A 17848-nucleotide genomic window follows, 5' to 3' on the forward strand; every position below is an offset into this window, starting at 1 on the left:
TGTCTAATAATACTATATAAACTAGTGGGAGATTGAGAAGTAGGCCTTGTGAGCTGAAATACAAGAGCTAATTCTGTGCTTGTAAGGTTCTGACTGAATTCATAAAATTCAAATTCCTACCTGTATTAACCCTGTTCCCGCATCCTTCCCCCTGCAATTCAAATCAACATATATTAGATCCTACTTGTGCTACTCAGAGTCCACAGAGAAGAGACTGCACTAGGGTAACTGCTTGTCCACATCTCATACTTCTTCATACCACAGAATCAAACATGCCTGTCTGTCTCTGGTGTATCCAAGAGACACATAAAATACTTTGGGCCTGGGAAGCTTTTCTCCTTTAAAAAAAAAAAGACAGTCTCTCCATCTCTCACTTTAGCCCTTCAGATCCACTAAAGGATAGAGATGAAGAATGGGACTTGTCAGACCCAAATACAAATCAAGTAATCTGGCCACCTATCAAGTCAGCCCTTAATTTTTCTCAAGTAAATTCTAAGTCCTGTGGTCTGGTTTGAGAAGGCCTTCCTCTCCAGCTAAAGAGCTATCTGTCTGAACTAGGTAGCTCCACAGAGTAGTCTGGAGTATGGTGAAGCCCAGCACTCAACTGGAAGAGGAAGATTCCCAGAACAATCACTGTTATATCTCCTTACCTTTTCTATCAAGGGGAAGTGAGAAAGTGGCAACAATCTGCCACTGAGGAAGCTAGCACAGGACTCCAGACCTAGGTAACTAAAAAACAGATAAACATCACTTGGATATAATCTGTAGTTGGGCAAACCATCAATGAGGGTGTTCTGGGGTCCTGATGGGTACAGAAGGATGCTATTATTTTCTGAGGGTGGTATATGCATCATGGGGCAATGGATTTACATTGAGATGGTTCACTACATACCCTAAACCTGCCTGGATTTTGTAAGCCTTTCAAGAGACAAAGTGCTCTCTCAGGACTACCACTGCCTAGGTCAGGATTCAATCTATCTAAAGAACATCTTTTCTTTCCTTTAGTGAAGCAAGCTACTTAGACACTACCAACTAACTTGTCCTGGTGCCAGGCTCCTCATCAGCTATATGCAGGCTGTATGGGTCCACCCTCACAAACTAATGGAAGAGATTCCTTTTTCAAAAAGGGTTAAGGTAGAGAAGGGGAACTTAACAAAATAAAGTCACTCTTTAGGACAGCATAAGACAATATGTTTCAAAATATATTAGATTTTGTTTTTATTGTAGAGCACACAGATCATAGCAAAGTGCCAAACACACAAAACTACAAATAATTTTTTGGGGAAAAAAGCTGTAAAAAAAATAAAGCTGCAACTGCTTTAGTACTTAAATCCAGATTCAAGGAATCAAAATCTGAGAAGTTTTTTAAATTTATATTTCAAAAGAGGATTCTAAATTTATCACTAGACCCCAAACCTCCAGAGCCTTCAAGGCCTCAGACAAGTTAAGTCAACAGGACAGAACAGAGAGAAGGATCAGGTGGGAAAAGAAAGTAAAGGTCTTAGCAGCAGGAGTCAGGTTTCTCCTGAGTCACCTATATGGCCAATGGAGTCCTGTTTCTACTAAGAATTCCTAGCAGATCAAAATGATTAAGACTTCAGTTTTATATAGGCCTGACTCATTGAAAGTTGCTAAAGTGTTTTTGTTTTTTTTTTTTAATTTTAAAAATATTATAAAGGCTCTTCCCATTACTCACAACTCTCACAACCCTCCCAAGAAACTGATAATCCAGGATGAAATAAAAATTTCCATCAGAGTCAACTCTTTTCTCCTCTTCAGCCTCATGGCCAACACTAAGCCATGAGAACCTGTAGAAATTTCCCTTTCTATAAGAATTAAAAGGCTAAAAGAAGAGAGAAAAATAAGAATTTTCAAAAGTTGATACCCTCTGAAGTCTGAAGTCTTGGGGAGGGGGGACAGTAGAGAAGGAGAAACCTTCTCTAAGGGGGACCTAGAAAATATACTGCCAAATGTTGAACATGTAACATGGAGACCTCTCCGAGGCTAGTTCCTCATCAGGAAAGAAGGGAAAGAGTGAAGACAAAAAAGATTAGACAAAAACCCACCACACGCCATGACACTTTTCCATATTCCAAACCCTAGACCTGGAAGGACATATCAGTCCTCCTTGCTAGAAAAATTTCTAAAACCGACCAAAACATGAGAAGACTCTAACTTATCCAAATATTCACACATATGCCAAATGCATGAAAGGAGATACCTATGAACAAAATCATGCTATTTAAGCGAAGGGCTCTGTTCCAGTACCACCTCCCCCCCCCCCTTTCTCCTGGGCTGCTGGGAATGGTCAAGAACTGTCTGAGAAGTATGACAGCTGCACATTTGGGGAAAAAAACAGAACTTGGTGCAGTGGCCACATAAACTATCAGCTAGATGTCCTAAGCAACTTGGAAATCTGTTGCAGGAAAAATAATTTGCAAACTTCAAGATTCCAGTTACCAAATGGCAGGTAAGAGAAAAGAAATCAACAGGAGACTAAAGGCTTAGCAAGCCCTTTTCTATAAAGTTGGTAAAGCATGAAGAGGCCATGACCAAGTTTCAACTCTAGGGGGTCGAACAATATATTTAGAACATTTTTAAAAATTTACAATTAAAGCAAAAGGACTAATTTCTTGAATCTTCAGCAGTGAAACAGTAAAACATTTTTGGTGTTTTAAATAAACACAGCCTAGCACAGCTTGAACTTTATCTGTTTGATAAGGGCAAAGTGCCCATCTAACTGACCAGGTGGTAACCAATGCTCCCCAGCAACAAAGATGCCTCAATATTATTTCCATTCAGGAAAATGAGTGAACAAAAAATATTCAGATCCTGTCCCAGTTCCTTTCTTCAGCCCTAAAATGAAGGAAAAAAACTCTTAAAAAAAAAAAGAGCTATGAGAAACAGCCAAAGAAAGTTTTCACAGAAGGGAGGCTGGTTTCTGCAGCTTGAGTCTTTTTGCTCATTTCTCAGTGTCTTCTCATCTTCACTTTTCGAGCTGGGCTCCCATCATCCTCTCCACAGTCCTCTGTGTACTCATAAGACTTTCGCCAATAGTTCTCAGAGCTGAAGCTGCTCCTCCTCCTGTGTTTTGGTAAGAGGACAGAACGCCGATTTTCTTCCTTGTCCATTTCTAAAATTCGTGGCCTGTTGGGGTAGATAAAAAGGAAGAATTACAGGTAGGAGGTAGAAAAATACTTTGAAAGTTGATATCAAATGGCATAAAGGACACAGAATAGAAGTGAGGTCTGGTCTTCAACTAGCAGCATTATTCTAGGAAAGTTACCCTCTGAGGTTTTTTTTTTCCAGTTCTAAAATGTAAGAGAGTTAAATCAGATGATCCATCCAAGGTTCAGTCCAGTTCTAAATCCATGACCCTTCTTTTTTTGTTTGTTTTTTGGCTTTTGTAAATGGGGTTAAGTGACTTGCTCAAAGTCACACAGCTAGGTAATTATTAAGCGTCTGAGGTCAAATTTGAACTCAGGTTCTCCTGACTCCAGGGTTGGTACTCTATCCAATGTGCCACCTAGCTGTCCCAACCCTTTTCTTTCTTTAAATCTAAGTATTTCCATTTCAGAATTAAGAGTAAGAGTACTGCTAATGAATGGTTCCTTTTAGTTCAAAAACTCAACGGTTCTGTAAAATGACAAATGATAGGCTGAATAGGAAAGAGCTCTGGATTTAGAGTCAAGAATGGCTCTTTTCACCTGCTAAAATTTTCTATTAAATGCAAGCAAAGAGACATTTTCCCTTACAAGCAATAAAAATTATCTTAGTTTCTTCTTCTCAAGTACCTATGTAAGGTAAGAGTGACTACCAAGCTGTTAAGAGAATCTTGTCTCTCAGTTTGCCTTAAATCAAATAGAAATGGTGAAGTCAGGAATATTAGAATATAGTCTGCTGTAATCCCTTACTTATAAGAGGTACTAGGTAGTGTGATAGGTAAGAATACTGATCTGGGAGTCAGGATTATTGTTGTTCAGTTGTGTCTGATCCTTTGTGATCCTGTGGACCATAGCACACCAATACTGTTCATAAGATTTTTCTTAGCAAAGGTAACGGAGTGTGTTTGCCGTTTCTTTCTCTGTAAATTAAGGCAAACAGAAGTTAAATGATTTGCCCAGAATCACATAGCTCATGTCTAAGGTTGGATTTGAATTCAAGCACCAAACCTAGAGTACTAACCAGTGAACCACCTAGATATCTCTTTGGAGGCAGGATACCTGAAGTTCAAATCTTACTAACTACGTGACACTGGGCAAATCATTAATCTCTCTTAGTCTCAGTTTCCTCATCCACTTACCTCCCAGGTAACGAAAGTACCTACCTGTAGGGATCAGAAGAGATAACATATATAAAGCACTTGACAAACATTAAAGTGCTATGTAAAAAGTTAGCTATTATTATTATGATGATGATGATTATTACTATTATTATAAAATCTCCTTTGCTGGGTTTGGAGAGAAAATATGGAAAAAATTATGAAAATGCTCTAAAGTCTGTGACTTCTTCAGTTCCTTTCACTTCAACAGACATGCTATTTAAGGTAATCAGAAGCAAAGCTCCAATGTACTTCATACCTATGAGCAGCATCTGGATCTGCTTTTCGGTGGGACCGCTTTGGTTTTAGAATCTGGTCCCTGTTGCTTCCTGATAGACGATCAGAAGTATAACCAGGGGGTAACACAGAGTTACCCAGGGACTTTGTTTCCAATCGTGGAGCATCAAGTCTTGTCCTACAAATGAAACACAAAGAATTATCAGCAGTGTTTTTTGAAAGCCAGAAAAACTTAGGAAAGCTTATATAAACTGATGCAAAGTGAAATGAGAAGAACCAGGAGAACACTGTACGTGTACATGCAAGTCTTTTCACTTTTTTCTGACGTCTGCCTGATCATGACTTTTTTTTTTTTTTAGGTTTTTGCAAGGCAAACAGGGTTAAGTGGATTGCCCAAGGTCACAAAGCTAGGTAATTATTAACTGTCTGAGGCTAGATTTGAACTCAGGTCCTCCTGACTCCAGGGCTGGTACTCTATCCACCATGCCACCTAGCCACCCCAACCATGACTTTTTTTTAACAGAACAATAGTATTCCATTATATTCATGTAGCATAACTTGTTTAGCTATTCTTTAATTGATGGGCATTCCCTCAATTTTCAATTCGATGCCACTGATGCAATAAATATTTTTGTACATTTCCCCCTTTTTATGTTCTCTTTGGGATAAGCAATATAGTTTTTATTCTTTTATTAAAGATTTTATTTGAGTAGTAATATAGTTTGATGATCAACTGTGAATGACTTAGCTATTCTGATTAATGTAATGATTTAAGACAATTCCAAAGAACCTAAAATGAAAAATGCTATTCATCTCCAGAGAAAAAACTGATGAAGTCTGAATGCAGATCTTAAACTTTAGTTTTCTTGGTTTTTGGCTAATACAGAAATGTTTTGCAAGACTTCATACACATAATCTATTTCAAATTGCTTGCTTTCTCAAGGGAGACAGAGAAGAGAAGGAATTTGAAACTGAAAAGTTAAAAAAGAATGTTAAACAAGTAACTGAGAAAAAAATAATAAACTTTTAGTAGGCAAAAAAAAGGAAGTATAGCTGCTCTTCTCTAAACCAGTGGATGCCTAAATCATCCACTATAATTTCATTACTGCTAGAAAACAAAATGTCAAGGACTTCATAGCCCTGGAGTCAAATAAAAGGTCCTTCAAGGGAAGTGGGTATACATCTAACTCAAAAAGTCAAGTCTTTACAGGGGATACCAATCACTAGGAAAAAAAAAGTACTAAGACTATGAATTTGCAATATGTATTACTATTAAACTGGACAGCTAGGTGGGTGGTACAGGAAGACCAAAATGAAAATCTGGCCTCAGATACTAGCTAGTGATACTAGTGACCTTTGGCAAGTGTGTAAAATAATAGCAACTATTCCCCCTCCAAGAGTGTTGAGAGGATCAAATGAGATATTTGTAGAGTGCTTTTGCACAATGCCTGGCACATAGTAGGCACCTAATAAATGCTTGTTCCCCATTTCTTTCTTTCTCCTCCCTCCCTATTGTCACTTCAGCTGATGACTATGGTACTACAAACTAAGGCTTGAAAATATGAAGCTAACTTGCACATTAAAGAGAAGCTCCTTATGACTATATCTTTTTAAACACCCCTAAAACTCATAAATTCAAATGAATGTTTTTGTACAGTGACACTTAATCCAATGACATTGCCATTGCTCAGAGTATGCCTTAGCACTCTTCTCTGAAATAACTTTTTTTTTTTTTAGATTTTTCAAGGCAATAGGGTTAAGTGGCTTGCCCAAGGCCACATGGCTAAGTAATTATTAAGTGTCTGAGGCCGGATTTGAACTCAGGTACTCCTGACTCCAAGACCAGTGCTCTATCCACTGCGCCACCTAGCCGCCTCTGAAATAACTTTTGATAGACATAGATGGGCCATAGAGGAAAACCAGTTATTATTTTAGCTGCCATTTTGTTTTTTGACCCAAAAAACGTTAATCTTCTAAATTTATTGAAATTTGTCTATTTCTAAAACAAACAACAAAAAAAAATCTAACCTTGAAAGAAAAAATTTTCTCTTTATGAAGGCTATTTATTTTAAAGGCATTCTCTTAGTAAGAGTGACAGACACATTTTAACCAATGGCTTAAAAAGTTTGCACCTTTGAAAAAGGAAGGTTAGTAGAGAGGGGAACAAAAAAGGTAAGGGGGAAGGAGTGTTATTGGTGAAAGAAGGCAAGGAGGAGGTAGCGGAATAAAAAAAAGGAACAGCAATTCTTGAAGCCTATAAATTAAAAATTTTGAGCTGATTCAAGAGTTAATGTCATTTCAGGGCTTTGAGAGCAAAATAGATAAGACTAAAGCTTGAAGAAAAGTGATTACAACTATCCAAATGTAAAGAGGGAAAATACTGGAAGCATCATTTTGGAAGCATCATTTTATCAGACTGCTTTCTATTTTTCCAGCAGTCCTTATCTGATAGGGAGTGCTTTCCTAAATAATTTATTTATCTTTACAATTTTTTTTGTTATTTTATTTTCTCCAATTCATACAAAGACAGTTTTCAACATTCATCTTTTTACAAGATTTTGAGTACCACATTTTTCTACCACTTTTCTTTCCCCCCTTCCCATGGCAGAAAGTAATCTGATACAGGTCGTATATATACAATCATGTTTAACACATTTTCATAATAGTAATGTTGTAAAGAGGAATTCAAACTAAGGAGAAATAAATATGAGAAAGAAAAACATAAAAGTTTTAAAAAATGGAAATAGTATGCTTTGATCTACTTTCAGACTCCATAGTTTTTTTCTCTCTATGTGGATGGCATTTTCTATCACAAATCTTTTAGGATTGTCCTTGATCTCTGAACTGCTGAGAAGAACTTCATCCATCATAGTTGATCATCAAACAATGTCATTGTTAATGTTCTCCTGGTTCTGCTCACTTCACTCAGCACCAGTTCATGGAAGTCTTTTCACTTTTTCTGAAGTCTGCCTGGATCATGACTTTTTACAGAATAATAGTATTTCGTCATATTCATATATCATAACTTGTTTGGACATTCTTCAACTGATGGGCATTCCCTCAATTTTCAATTCATTGCCACTATGAAAAGAGCTGCTATAAATATTTTTGTATACCCCCCCCCTTTGTGTTCTCTTTGGGATACAGACCTAGTAGTGGTATTGTTGGATCAAAGGGTTTTACTGTTCTTTGGGAATAGTTCAAAACTGCTCTCCAGAATGGTTGACTGATTCACAACTCCAATAGTGTATTAGTATTCTAAGGTTTCCCACATCCTTCCAACATTGATCACTTTCTTTTTTGTTGTCATTTTAGCCAATATATTAGGTGTAAGGTAGTATTCTCAGAGCTGTTTCAATTTGTATTTCTCTAATTAATAATGATTTAGAGCATTTTTATATGATAACTTTAATTTCTTCATCTGAAAACTACCTGTTCATATCCTTTGACCATTTTTATCAATTGGAGACTGACTTGTATTCTTATAAATTTGACTCAGCTCTCTATATATTTTGGGTTTTTTTGTTTTGTTTTTGCAAGGCAAATGGGGTTAAGTGGTTTGCCCAAGGTCACACAGCTATGTAATTATTAAGTGTCTGAGACCGGATTTGAACCCAGGTACTCCTGACTTTAGGGCCAGTGCTTTATCCACTGTGCCACCTAGCCACCCCACTCTATATATTTTAGAAATAAGTCCTTTATCAGAAACACTAGCTGTGAAAATTTTCCCAGCTTTCTGCATTCTTTCTAATCTTGATTGCATTGGTTTTATTTGTGCAAAAACCTTTTGATTTAATGTAATCTAAACTACCCCTTGTCCTCCTATTGGTCTATGATATTACCCTTTAAATTTAAATCCTGTACTCATTTTGATCTTATCTTCGTATGGGGTGTGAGATATTGGTCTATGCCTAGTTTCTGCCATATGATTTTCTAATTTTCTCAGCAGTTTTTGTCAAATAATGAGTTCTTATCCTAGAAGCTCAATTCTTTGGGTTTAATCAAACAATACATTATTATAGTTATTTGCAATTAGGGTTTTTTTTTGTACCTTATCTCTTCCTATCTTCCCCCATTTGTACTTTTCTCTCCTAAGTAATTTAAATAGTCTGATTTACTGAGCTCTGGGTTATTGAGTTCAATTATTTCTTCCTTTGTCTACTGTGTTCCATTGATCTACTTTTCTATTTTTTAACCAGCACTAAATGATTTTGCAGATTGCTGATCTATAATGTAGTGTGAGGTCTGGATGTGCTTATTCCCCTCTTTATTCTTACTTTTTTTCCATTATTTCCCTTGATATTCTCAATCTTTTGTTTATTCAAATGTCTATCTTGAAAGAACATCCCTTTTGGAAGTTTGGTGTAATAGTATTGAAACTATAAAGTAATTATAGTAGTACTATCACTTGCTTTATACTGATGCAGCCCAGTCATAAAGTAACGAATATTTCAATAGCTATCCTTAGCAAGTTGTTCATTATTTCTTTTTTTAGTATTTTGTTAACATTTTATTTGTTTTCCAATTATACACAATAATAGTATCTACCTTCATTTTTGTAAGGTTTTGAATTTTACAATTTCCCCCCTTTCCCTCTACCCACCAAAGAAGGCAGTCTGATAGTCTCTACATTGTTTCCATGCTACACACTGATTGAAATTGAATGTGTTATAGAATAAACATACCCCCCCCCCCGCAAGAAGATGAGAAACTTCAAGAATAGAGAGAAAAAAATATATACTTCAGTCTGTGTTGAGATTCCAATGGCTCTGTCTCTGGGATGAGTTGCTTTCTTTATCCTAAATCCACCAAAGAAGTTGCTTCAATATTTTTCCGACAGTTGCTATTACTAGCTGTACCTCCACTCTATTCCTCTCACTCTCATTTATTCTATTTTCTCTTTCCCCTTTCATCCTGGCCCTATCCAAAAGTGTGTTGTATCTGAGTACCATCTCTCTCAATCTTCCCTCTCTTCTATCACCTATTCCCCCCTTCCTCCTTATCCCATCCCTTTCTTTACAGTTTTCTCATGTTATTTCCTCTCTGAGCCATTTCTGATGAGAATGAAGGCTCATTCGTTCTCCTTCATCTTCCTCCTTTCCACTCCATTAAAAAAGCTTTTTCTTGACTCTTTGGTGAAATTTCTTAGCTTCTTCATCTCCTTTCCCTTCTTCCCAGTACTTTTTACTATATCATTATATTCTGCTCTTTCCTATGTCCTGTCTATATGTGCTCCTTCTAACAGCTCTTATAAATGAGAAAGTTCATATGAGTTATTAATATCTTCTTCCCATGCAGGAATACAAACAGTTCAATATCATTAAGTTCCTAATAGTTAGCCCCTCTCTTCTACTCCCTCTATAGTTTATCAGAGTCCTGTACTTGGAGATCAAACTTTCTATTCAGCTCTGGTTGTTTCAATAGGAAAGTTTTAAAGTCCCCTGTTTCATTGAAAGTCCACCCTTTCCTGTGAAAGAGGAGGTTCAGCTTTGATGGGTAGCTGATTCTTGGTTTTAAACCAAGATCTTTTGCCTTCCAGAATATCATATTCCAGTCCCTACAAGCCCTTACTGTAGATGCTGCCAGATCCTGTGTAATTCTGACTATGGAGCCTCGGTAGTTGAATTCTCTGTTTCTGGCAGCTTTTAGAATTTTCTCTTTGATTTGGGAGTTTTGAAATTTGACTATAATATTCTTGGAAGTTTTTCTTTTGGGATCTCTTTCAGGAGGTGACTGGTGAATTCCCTCAATTTCTATTTTACCCTCTACTTTTAGGATCTCAGGGTAATTTTGCTGTATTATTTCTTGAAAAATAATTCTCCTGATCATGATTTTTCAGGTAGCCCAATAATTTTTAAATTATTTCTTCTGGATCTGTTTTCAAGGTCAGTTGTTTTTCCAATGAGATATTTCACATTTTCTTCTAATTTTTAGCTTTTTTGGAAGTTTTATTTCTTCCTGATTTCTTGCAAAGTCATTAGCTTCCTTTAGTCCCATTCTGCATTTGAAGGAGTTATTTTCTTCAGAGAGCTTTTTTATCCCTTTTCCAGCTGGCCAATTCTGCTTTTTAAGGTATTCTTCTCCTCATTTGCCTTTTGTTTTGCTTTTTCCATTAGGCCTAAACTGGTTTTTAACATATTATTTTCTTCAGTATTTTTTTGTATATCTTTCACCAAGCTGTTGATTTGGTTTTCATGATTTTTCTGCATCACTTTCATTTCTCCTTCCAATTTTTCCTCCATCTCCTTTAATTGCTTTTCAAAGTCTTTTTTGAGCTCATTCATAGTCTGAGCCCATTTTCTATTTCTCTTGGAGGTTAGGATATGGAAGCTTCAATTTTGTCATCATGTGAGTATGTGTTTTGATCTTCCACAGGACTGAAGTATTTCTCTATGGTCAGATTCTTCTTTTTTTTTGGTGTTTACTCATTTCCTCAGCCCAAGACAACACTTCCAAGGCTTTGGTTTTTTTTTTTTTGGGGGGGGGGACACCCCACTGGGACCTTTATTCCTCCAAGGTCTTATGCTCTTTTGCCTGTGCTTTGATATGTAGATGCCCCCCCCCCCACTTCCCTCTGCCCTGGAGTATAAGGAGGAATCCAAGCTACTTAGTATGGAAGCCCAAACTGCAACCTGGATCTGAGTGTAGGCTAGCAGCAGAGTCCTACTCCAAGTGAGAGCAGAGAAATCTCTGCAGACTTCCTTTACTGTCTCTGTGGGTGCAGGCTGTTTTCTCCAGATTCTCACTGCAGATTTTGCAGTCGGTGCTCCTCACTCTACACTCATTCTGGTGTAGCAGAGTTCTCTCACTGCCCCTTCAAGCTGTTGCCAGTGCTCTCTGGGCTGGGCTGCACTGCGGCCATGGCATTTTTCCAACCCCCATCCTAGTGAAACACATCTTTCCCGCGGAACTTCTAAGTTATCTTGGACTGGGAAAATGTACCACTCAATCTTTCTGTGGGTTCTGCCCCTGTAAATTTTGGCTAGAGTTATAATTTTGGCTTTTGGAGTTTGGGGGGAAGGAGTTCCCGGGAAATGCTGCCTTCACGCTGCCATCTTGGCTCTGTCCCCTCATTATTTCCTTAAGGAATATTTTGTAATTGATTTTGCAGGTAGTAGGGGTAAAATTTGGCATGCTGACTCCCAAATATTTTATGCATTTAGAGTTATCTAAACAGTAACTTTTAGGTATTTTCTATTATCGTCTCCTGGATTGTTATGGTTATATAGAAAAGTTGTTGATTTTGTGGGTTAATTTTATAAACTACAATTCTACTAATTCTATTGTCTCAATTAGTCTCTTTGATTTCTTAGGGTTATTTAAGTCACATCACTAGCAAATAGTGACAGCTGTCTTTGTTTTTAATTTTTTTGTCTTGTTTTATTACTGATGCTATCATTTCTAGGTCTTTATCAAATAACAGCAGGGCAAGGAGACACTTTGCTTTACTTCTAAGCTTACTGCAAAACTTCTAGTGTTTCCTCATGTTTAGTTTTATTTGGATTTAAAATTTTTTTTTATTTATTTACGGCAATAGGGTTAAGTGACTTGCCCAACAGGCAATTATTAAGTGTCTGAGGCATGATTCCAGGGCTGGTGCTCTGTCCACTGTACCACCCAGCTGCCCCCTTTTATTTGGATTTTATCAAATAAGAAAGATCCCTCTATACCTATACATTTTTTCCCTATACATTCTTTTTAAAAGCTTAAATGTGTGTTGTAGTTTGTTAAAGATTTTTCTGCAGTTAGTAAGATCATCATGATACTTCTGTTTTCAATATGATTAATTACATTTTTTCCCTAGATATTTGCATATACCTAGTGCCTTGTTCGATTTTTAAGAGAATTGTAGGAAATCTAAATGAAAACAGCAGTCCTGTGGAAGATGACAACTACAACTTTGTAGGGCCACAGTTAGTTGTACATAATTGGGCAAGCAGATTATAATCTGACAGGAAGTTTAAGTAGCAAAACTATATGCTTCAAGGCAAATCTAAGAACAACAAGTAGAAGGGAGAAGTCAGCAGGAATTGCTGAAAGAAAGCAGTATGAGAAGTGGGAAAATGGGATATTCTCCAAAGTCAAAACTGATTAGACAATATGGTACAAAAAGGCTACAAATGAGTTCAAGAAGATAAGGAGAGAGAAAATGCTGTGGAATAACCTAGACAGCTCAAGTTCTGATCTACTAATTATGTTTTCACAATTCAGGGATCAACAAAGTCACTTAGAAATTTAGAAAATGTCCATAATATTCCAAATGAGAGTCACTACATTTACTACTTATATTTGTTATATGTATGGATGATGATTTTTGTCCTTCATTCTCGAAGAAGACATCAGGGAGGTGATGTCATGACAAGCACATGAACTGGATTTGAGTGGGGTGGTACTCTGCTAGGTCACCAAACTCACTTTGTCCTCCAGAGCCACCTGGGTCCAGTGACCAGATATGAATCAGGGTGACTGGAGATGACCCTGAATGCCAGGTAATCAGGGTTAAGTGACTTGTCCAAGGTCATCTAGCTAGTAAGTGTTAAGTTGCCTGAAGCTGGATTTGAACTCCTGTCTTCCTGACTCTAAGACCAGTGCTCTATCCACTGCCCTACTTAGCTGCCCCCTTGTTTTTTTTAGTGTGTGGGTAAAGCTAGCCTTGGACACTGACTGGCTATATCATTTGGGGTCTGCCATTCAGCCTCTCAGAGTTCTAATTCCAGCCTACATTGGCAAAAATTCATCACCATAATGAGCTCCCTACAACAATGAAATCATAGTTCCCTTTCCTATTCTTATCTTAGGTATAAGCATGAAGTTATGAAGCTAACTGATCAAGACTAGCAGTGTCCTTTTCACAGTAATTCCTATACAAGTTGTATACTTCTTCTACAGATGGTGGAAATTTCTTATAGGACATTTCAAGACATGTCTTCTGTGGTGGCATATGGATGGCTCATACCTATCCCCATTACTTTATGAAACCACTTAATTTTTTTAAATCCTAAATTATTATTGATTGTTGCCAAAAATCAAACCCATCCTTTAATTATCTTATTTTTATTTAAGGCAATGGGGTTAAGTGATTTGCCCAAGGTCACACAGCTAGGCAATTATTAAGTATCTGAGGTCACATTTGAACTCAGGTCCTCCTGACTCCTGGGCTGGTGCTCTATCCACTGCGCCACCTAGCTGCCCCTAAACCCAATTTTTTTTAAAATTTATTTTTATTAGAGATATTATTTGAGTCTTACAATCCCCCCCCCCAATCTTGCTTCCCTCCCCCCACCCCCCCACGGAAAGCACTCTGTCAGTCTTTACTTTGTTTCCATGTTGTACCTTGATCCAAATTGGGTGTGATGAGAGAGAAATCATATCCTTAAAGAAGAGAAGAGGAACACATTTTTTTTTAAAAAAAAAAGGTCTCTAGAGAGACTATCCCCAAGAGTGTTCTACAGGTTCTGAAAAGTATTTCCAGAAACAGCAGTCCTAGACATGTTCTGAGCAATGGGAATAGTTCTGGAACAAATGAACAGACTCTGAAGCAACTGCTTTGAAAGACAACACTCATTTGGATCACTAAGGTCTGCTATGTTTATTAAAGTATTTTGTTACTCTGCCTCTACCTGGATGGGTGAATCGGCAAGTTTCATCTATTTCTTTGTAAAAAGAGGAAGTATAACTAGTTCTGTATTGGCTTCCTACTAATTCAGGGATAAAATATAATGTCTTCAAGTTTACCAAGTCTCTAGAACCTGGCTCCACTTGCCTTTCTGGATTTATTTCATCATCACTTTTCTTCATATACACTGTGCTCTGTGTTTCAGTCAGCCAAATCTGCCACTAACTACTCCAGAACTAGACAATGTCTCCTGCTTTAGGATTTTGCTTGAGCTGTTTCCCACTCCCAGGATCGGGGGTGCTCAGGATGCCTGCTCCCTCTCTTTATTTCCTTTAAGACTCATCTCAGCAGCTAGTTAACTTGCATTGCTACTTTCTCCTCTTTTGCTGCCTAGTCGTCATTGCTTTCTTTTTTCTAAAACTACCTTGTGAAAAGATTAAGTACTATATGTTGTCTCTCCCAACAGAATGTCTTTTTTCATGTCTGTACTTGTATCCCCTAACACACAAAACAGCCTTGCTCATTAAAGTAGAAATGTAACAATGTTTGCTGAATTGAATCCTCAGTCCCTTCCTATTCTAATATTTTAAGATTTTTGTTACTCTCACAAAATGTGATGATTCTACATTCCTATAACATTGAAGTATTTGTTCTTGGTAGTTCCAGGTAGCTGGACACAGATCTAACTGACTTACTTTTATCCAAGCTATTGCTAAGAGAAGAAAATGAACTGAACTCATACAATGGAAGATGAAAAGAATTAACTAAATTTAATAACTTCGGTAGGACTTGCTGAAGTATTCAAATACGGTCAAATTCAATAGCTTCCCCAAGGAAGGATCCCTACTTTTATTCCAACAACTTAACACAGCAGTTGCAATCAAATTAGCAAGCATTTATTAATCACCTAGGTATATGCAAGTCATTATACCAGTTCCTAGAGAAATAAAGATAAAAGGAAAATAATTCCTGCCCTCAAGAAACTTACATTCTAACAACAAGATAAATAACACATACATATTAAAATAAGATTAAAGGGAAAAAATCTAGTATTATATAATGTTTTATGTTATATTTTGTATAATATAGTAATATGGAATATAGAAATATATAATACCAGATACTATATAAATATAGATATTTTTCTTTAATCTTATTTGTTGAAAGATATATTTAAATGATCAGTCATCTAAATGTAAAAAAATTACAAAACAATGCATCTAAAAATACTAAGGTCTACATGTGGCACAATTCAATTTAGCTTCCATTTTGAAATCTGCATGCAAAATCATAATGTTCAGTTCTGAATGAATCTGGTCTTACACCACTGCAATTCCTAACATAAATTTAGTGTTCACTGCCAATATCTTTGAAGTCTGAACTTAATCTTCTGTTAAGAATCCAGTCATTTATACTCCCACATATAATACAAGGGAACTCTTAACTACATTAGATAGTACAAATTGTATTTTAAAATAGTATACACACACAAATAAACAAACAAAAGAAACAGAAGGTAACTTTTGTGGGGAGCCAGGAAAAACCTTTTGAAAAAGGATCTAAGTCTTGAAGACAACTAGGAATTCCAAGAGGTAGAGATGAGGAGGAGAAAGTATTGTAGGCATTGTAAAAAAGTCAGTGCAAAGTCAGAAATGGGAGATGGAATGTTGAATGGGAGGATTAGCAAGGAGGCTAGACTACTTTCTTTGCAGGATATATGAGTGATGTATAAGGAGATCGAAAAGGTGGAAGCCACAGAGAGACACACAAGACACACTGACACATACATACCCAGGAAGAGAAGACATCTGGAAATGCCCAGAAGTCCAAGAGATCAACCAAGTGAAAAAGTGTTGAGGAAAAAAAAGAAGATAAGGCATGCTCAGGACAGAGGCTTTGAGAGTATCCAGAATTAATGGTCATATCACTGATTAATATTCAGCAAAGGAAATTAAAGAGAAATGGTTATACACGTAGAAGGAAAACAAAGAAAGAGAATATATCCATGAGAAGCCTCAAGTGCTGCGCAGAAAGATCAACAGGATGAAAATGAGAACCATCAGAATGGAAAATTAAGATAACATTGGTAACTTTGGAGAAAGCAGTTTTACTTGAATAACAAGGTAGGATGTCAAATTACAAAGGGTTGAGAGGAATTTAGCTGAGAAAGGGAGGGGAACCATAGGAAAATAACGAATGGTCATGGTAGATTTTTTTTTGCAAGGCAGTGGGGTTAAGTGACTTGCCCAAGGTCACACAGCTAAGTAATTATTAAGTGTCTGAAGCTGGATTTGAACTTAGGTCCTCCTGATTCCAGGGCAGGTGCTCTATCCACTGCATCACCTGGCTTCCCCATGATAGTTTTAAAGATGGGGAGACTTGAGCATGTTTGTAGGCATAGGAAAAGAATAAGGGCAGTCAGTGAAAGATAGGAGACAAAAGTGGGGGCAATCTTATGGAAAAGTCAGAAATGGATAGAATTGAGGGGTACATGTTAGTTTTGGTAAAGTCATATCTCTCAATTTCAAAGAACAAAAAGACGAGACAGTAGGGTATTATGTTAAGAGGATGTGAGATGAGAAGAGAAGAAAAATCTAGTAGCTACTGGCCTTGATTATCTCAGTGGAATATAAAGTGAAGTTCTTAGCTAAGAAGGTAAGTTATTGTGGTAAGAGGGATAAAAAAATCCTTTAGGGATGAGAAGAATTGCCTTGCAAACCAGTTGAGATTAGATAGCATAAATTTGGAATGGACCAGTCAAAACCATTGTGTGACTTTCTGCAGTTCTAATCATAGCATATAATTAGAAGCAGATGGTGAGAGAAGCCTGGGTTGGGGTTTGACAAATCATGAGTGACACCGGACAAGGAAGCAAAGGATCCAAGAGGAAAAGATAGTACAGAGTTGTAGATAGTTACAGATAGTACTGGTTCACTTAGGGGTCAAGAACAGGGAGGGAGGAGAGTGAAACCAGAACAGCCCAAAAAAGTATCAGGATTGGAGGGCTGGAGAAGACAAAAAAATCAGTTCAAGAGCAGAAAGGCACTGGAAAAGATGAAAACAACTTAAGATCAGATAAAGGAATTCAGGAATTCTTGAACATAAATGATGAGATGGTGAGATCAAGGTTATGTCTGTGTCGCTGAGACAGTCTAGAGGAATAGGTCATGAGTGTGGAATAAGGAACATCCTCTAGTATAAAAGCAATAGTCTTGACATAGAATTGAGAAAGGAGAGGTTCTAGGAGAGTAGGGGTTGGTATGAGTACAAAACCATCATGATTGGGACTGGATGATAAAAATGAATAGAATGAACTTCTGGGAAGAGAAGCTATTGAGTGATTGATCAGAAAGGGGAATATAAGTATTCTGACTCCCCACAATGAGCTGTGAGAAAAATGCAACCAGTACTAGAAAAAAGTAACCAGTACTGCTAGAGGCAGTTTTGAGTGCAAGAAGGTTGGAGAAGCATGAGAGAAAAAAGTCTAAAATAAATGGAGCTATAGTACCATAGTGCACAATGGAAGGGGTGAAGATAGTTTCTTTGGTAACATAGGATTCAGGATCACAGAGATTGGGAGAGTAAGAAGCTTGTTAACCACTGGGATAAGTAATGGGGCAGAGTACAAGTGGCTGGGAGGCATTTCACTGGTAAAGGTAGGTAATTAGAAGGTT

At 37.1% G+C, this 17848-nt stretch overlaps 1 protein-coding gene across 1 annotated transcript in view; it reads right to left on the minus strand.

The window, feature by feature from the left end:
* Nucleotides 1-1193: 1193 nt before the first annotated feature.
* The window catches only part of ALKBH5 (alkB homolog 5, RNA demethylase), a 36670-nt gene continuing 20015 nt past the window's right edge, over nt 1194-17848 (minus strand). Inside the window, exons 3-4 of the mRNA XM_074207889.1 lie at nt 4581-4736; nt 1194-3147 (exon numbers count right to left, since the gene is read on the minus strand). Of these exons, the coding sequence (XP_074063990.1) occupies nt 2970-3147; nt 4581-4736 (334 nt within the window). The 3' untranslated portion in view covers nt 1194-2969. The remainder of the gene's footprint in view (nt 3148-4580; nt 4737-17848) is intronic.

Source organism: Macrotis lagotis, chromosome X (assembly GCF_037893015.1).
Source record: "Macrotis lagotis isolate mMagLag1 chromosome X, bilby.v1.9.chrom.fasta, whole genome shotgun sequence".
Taxonomy (NCBI): Eukaryota; Metazoa; Chordata; class Mammalia; order Peramelemorphia; family Peramelidae; genus Macrotis; species Macrotis lagotis.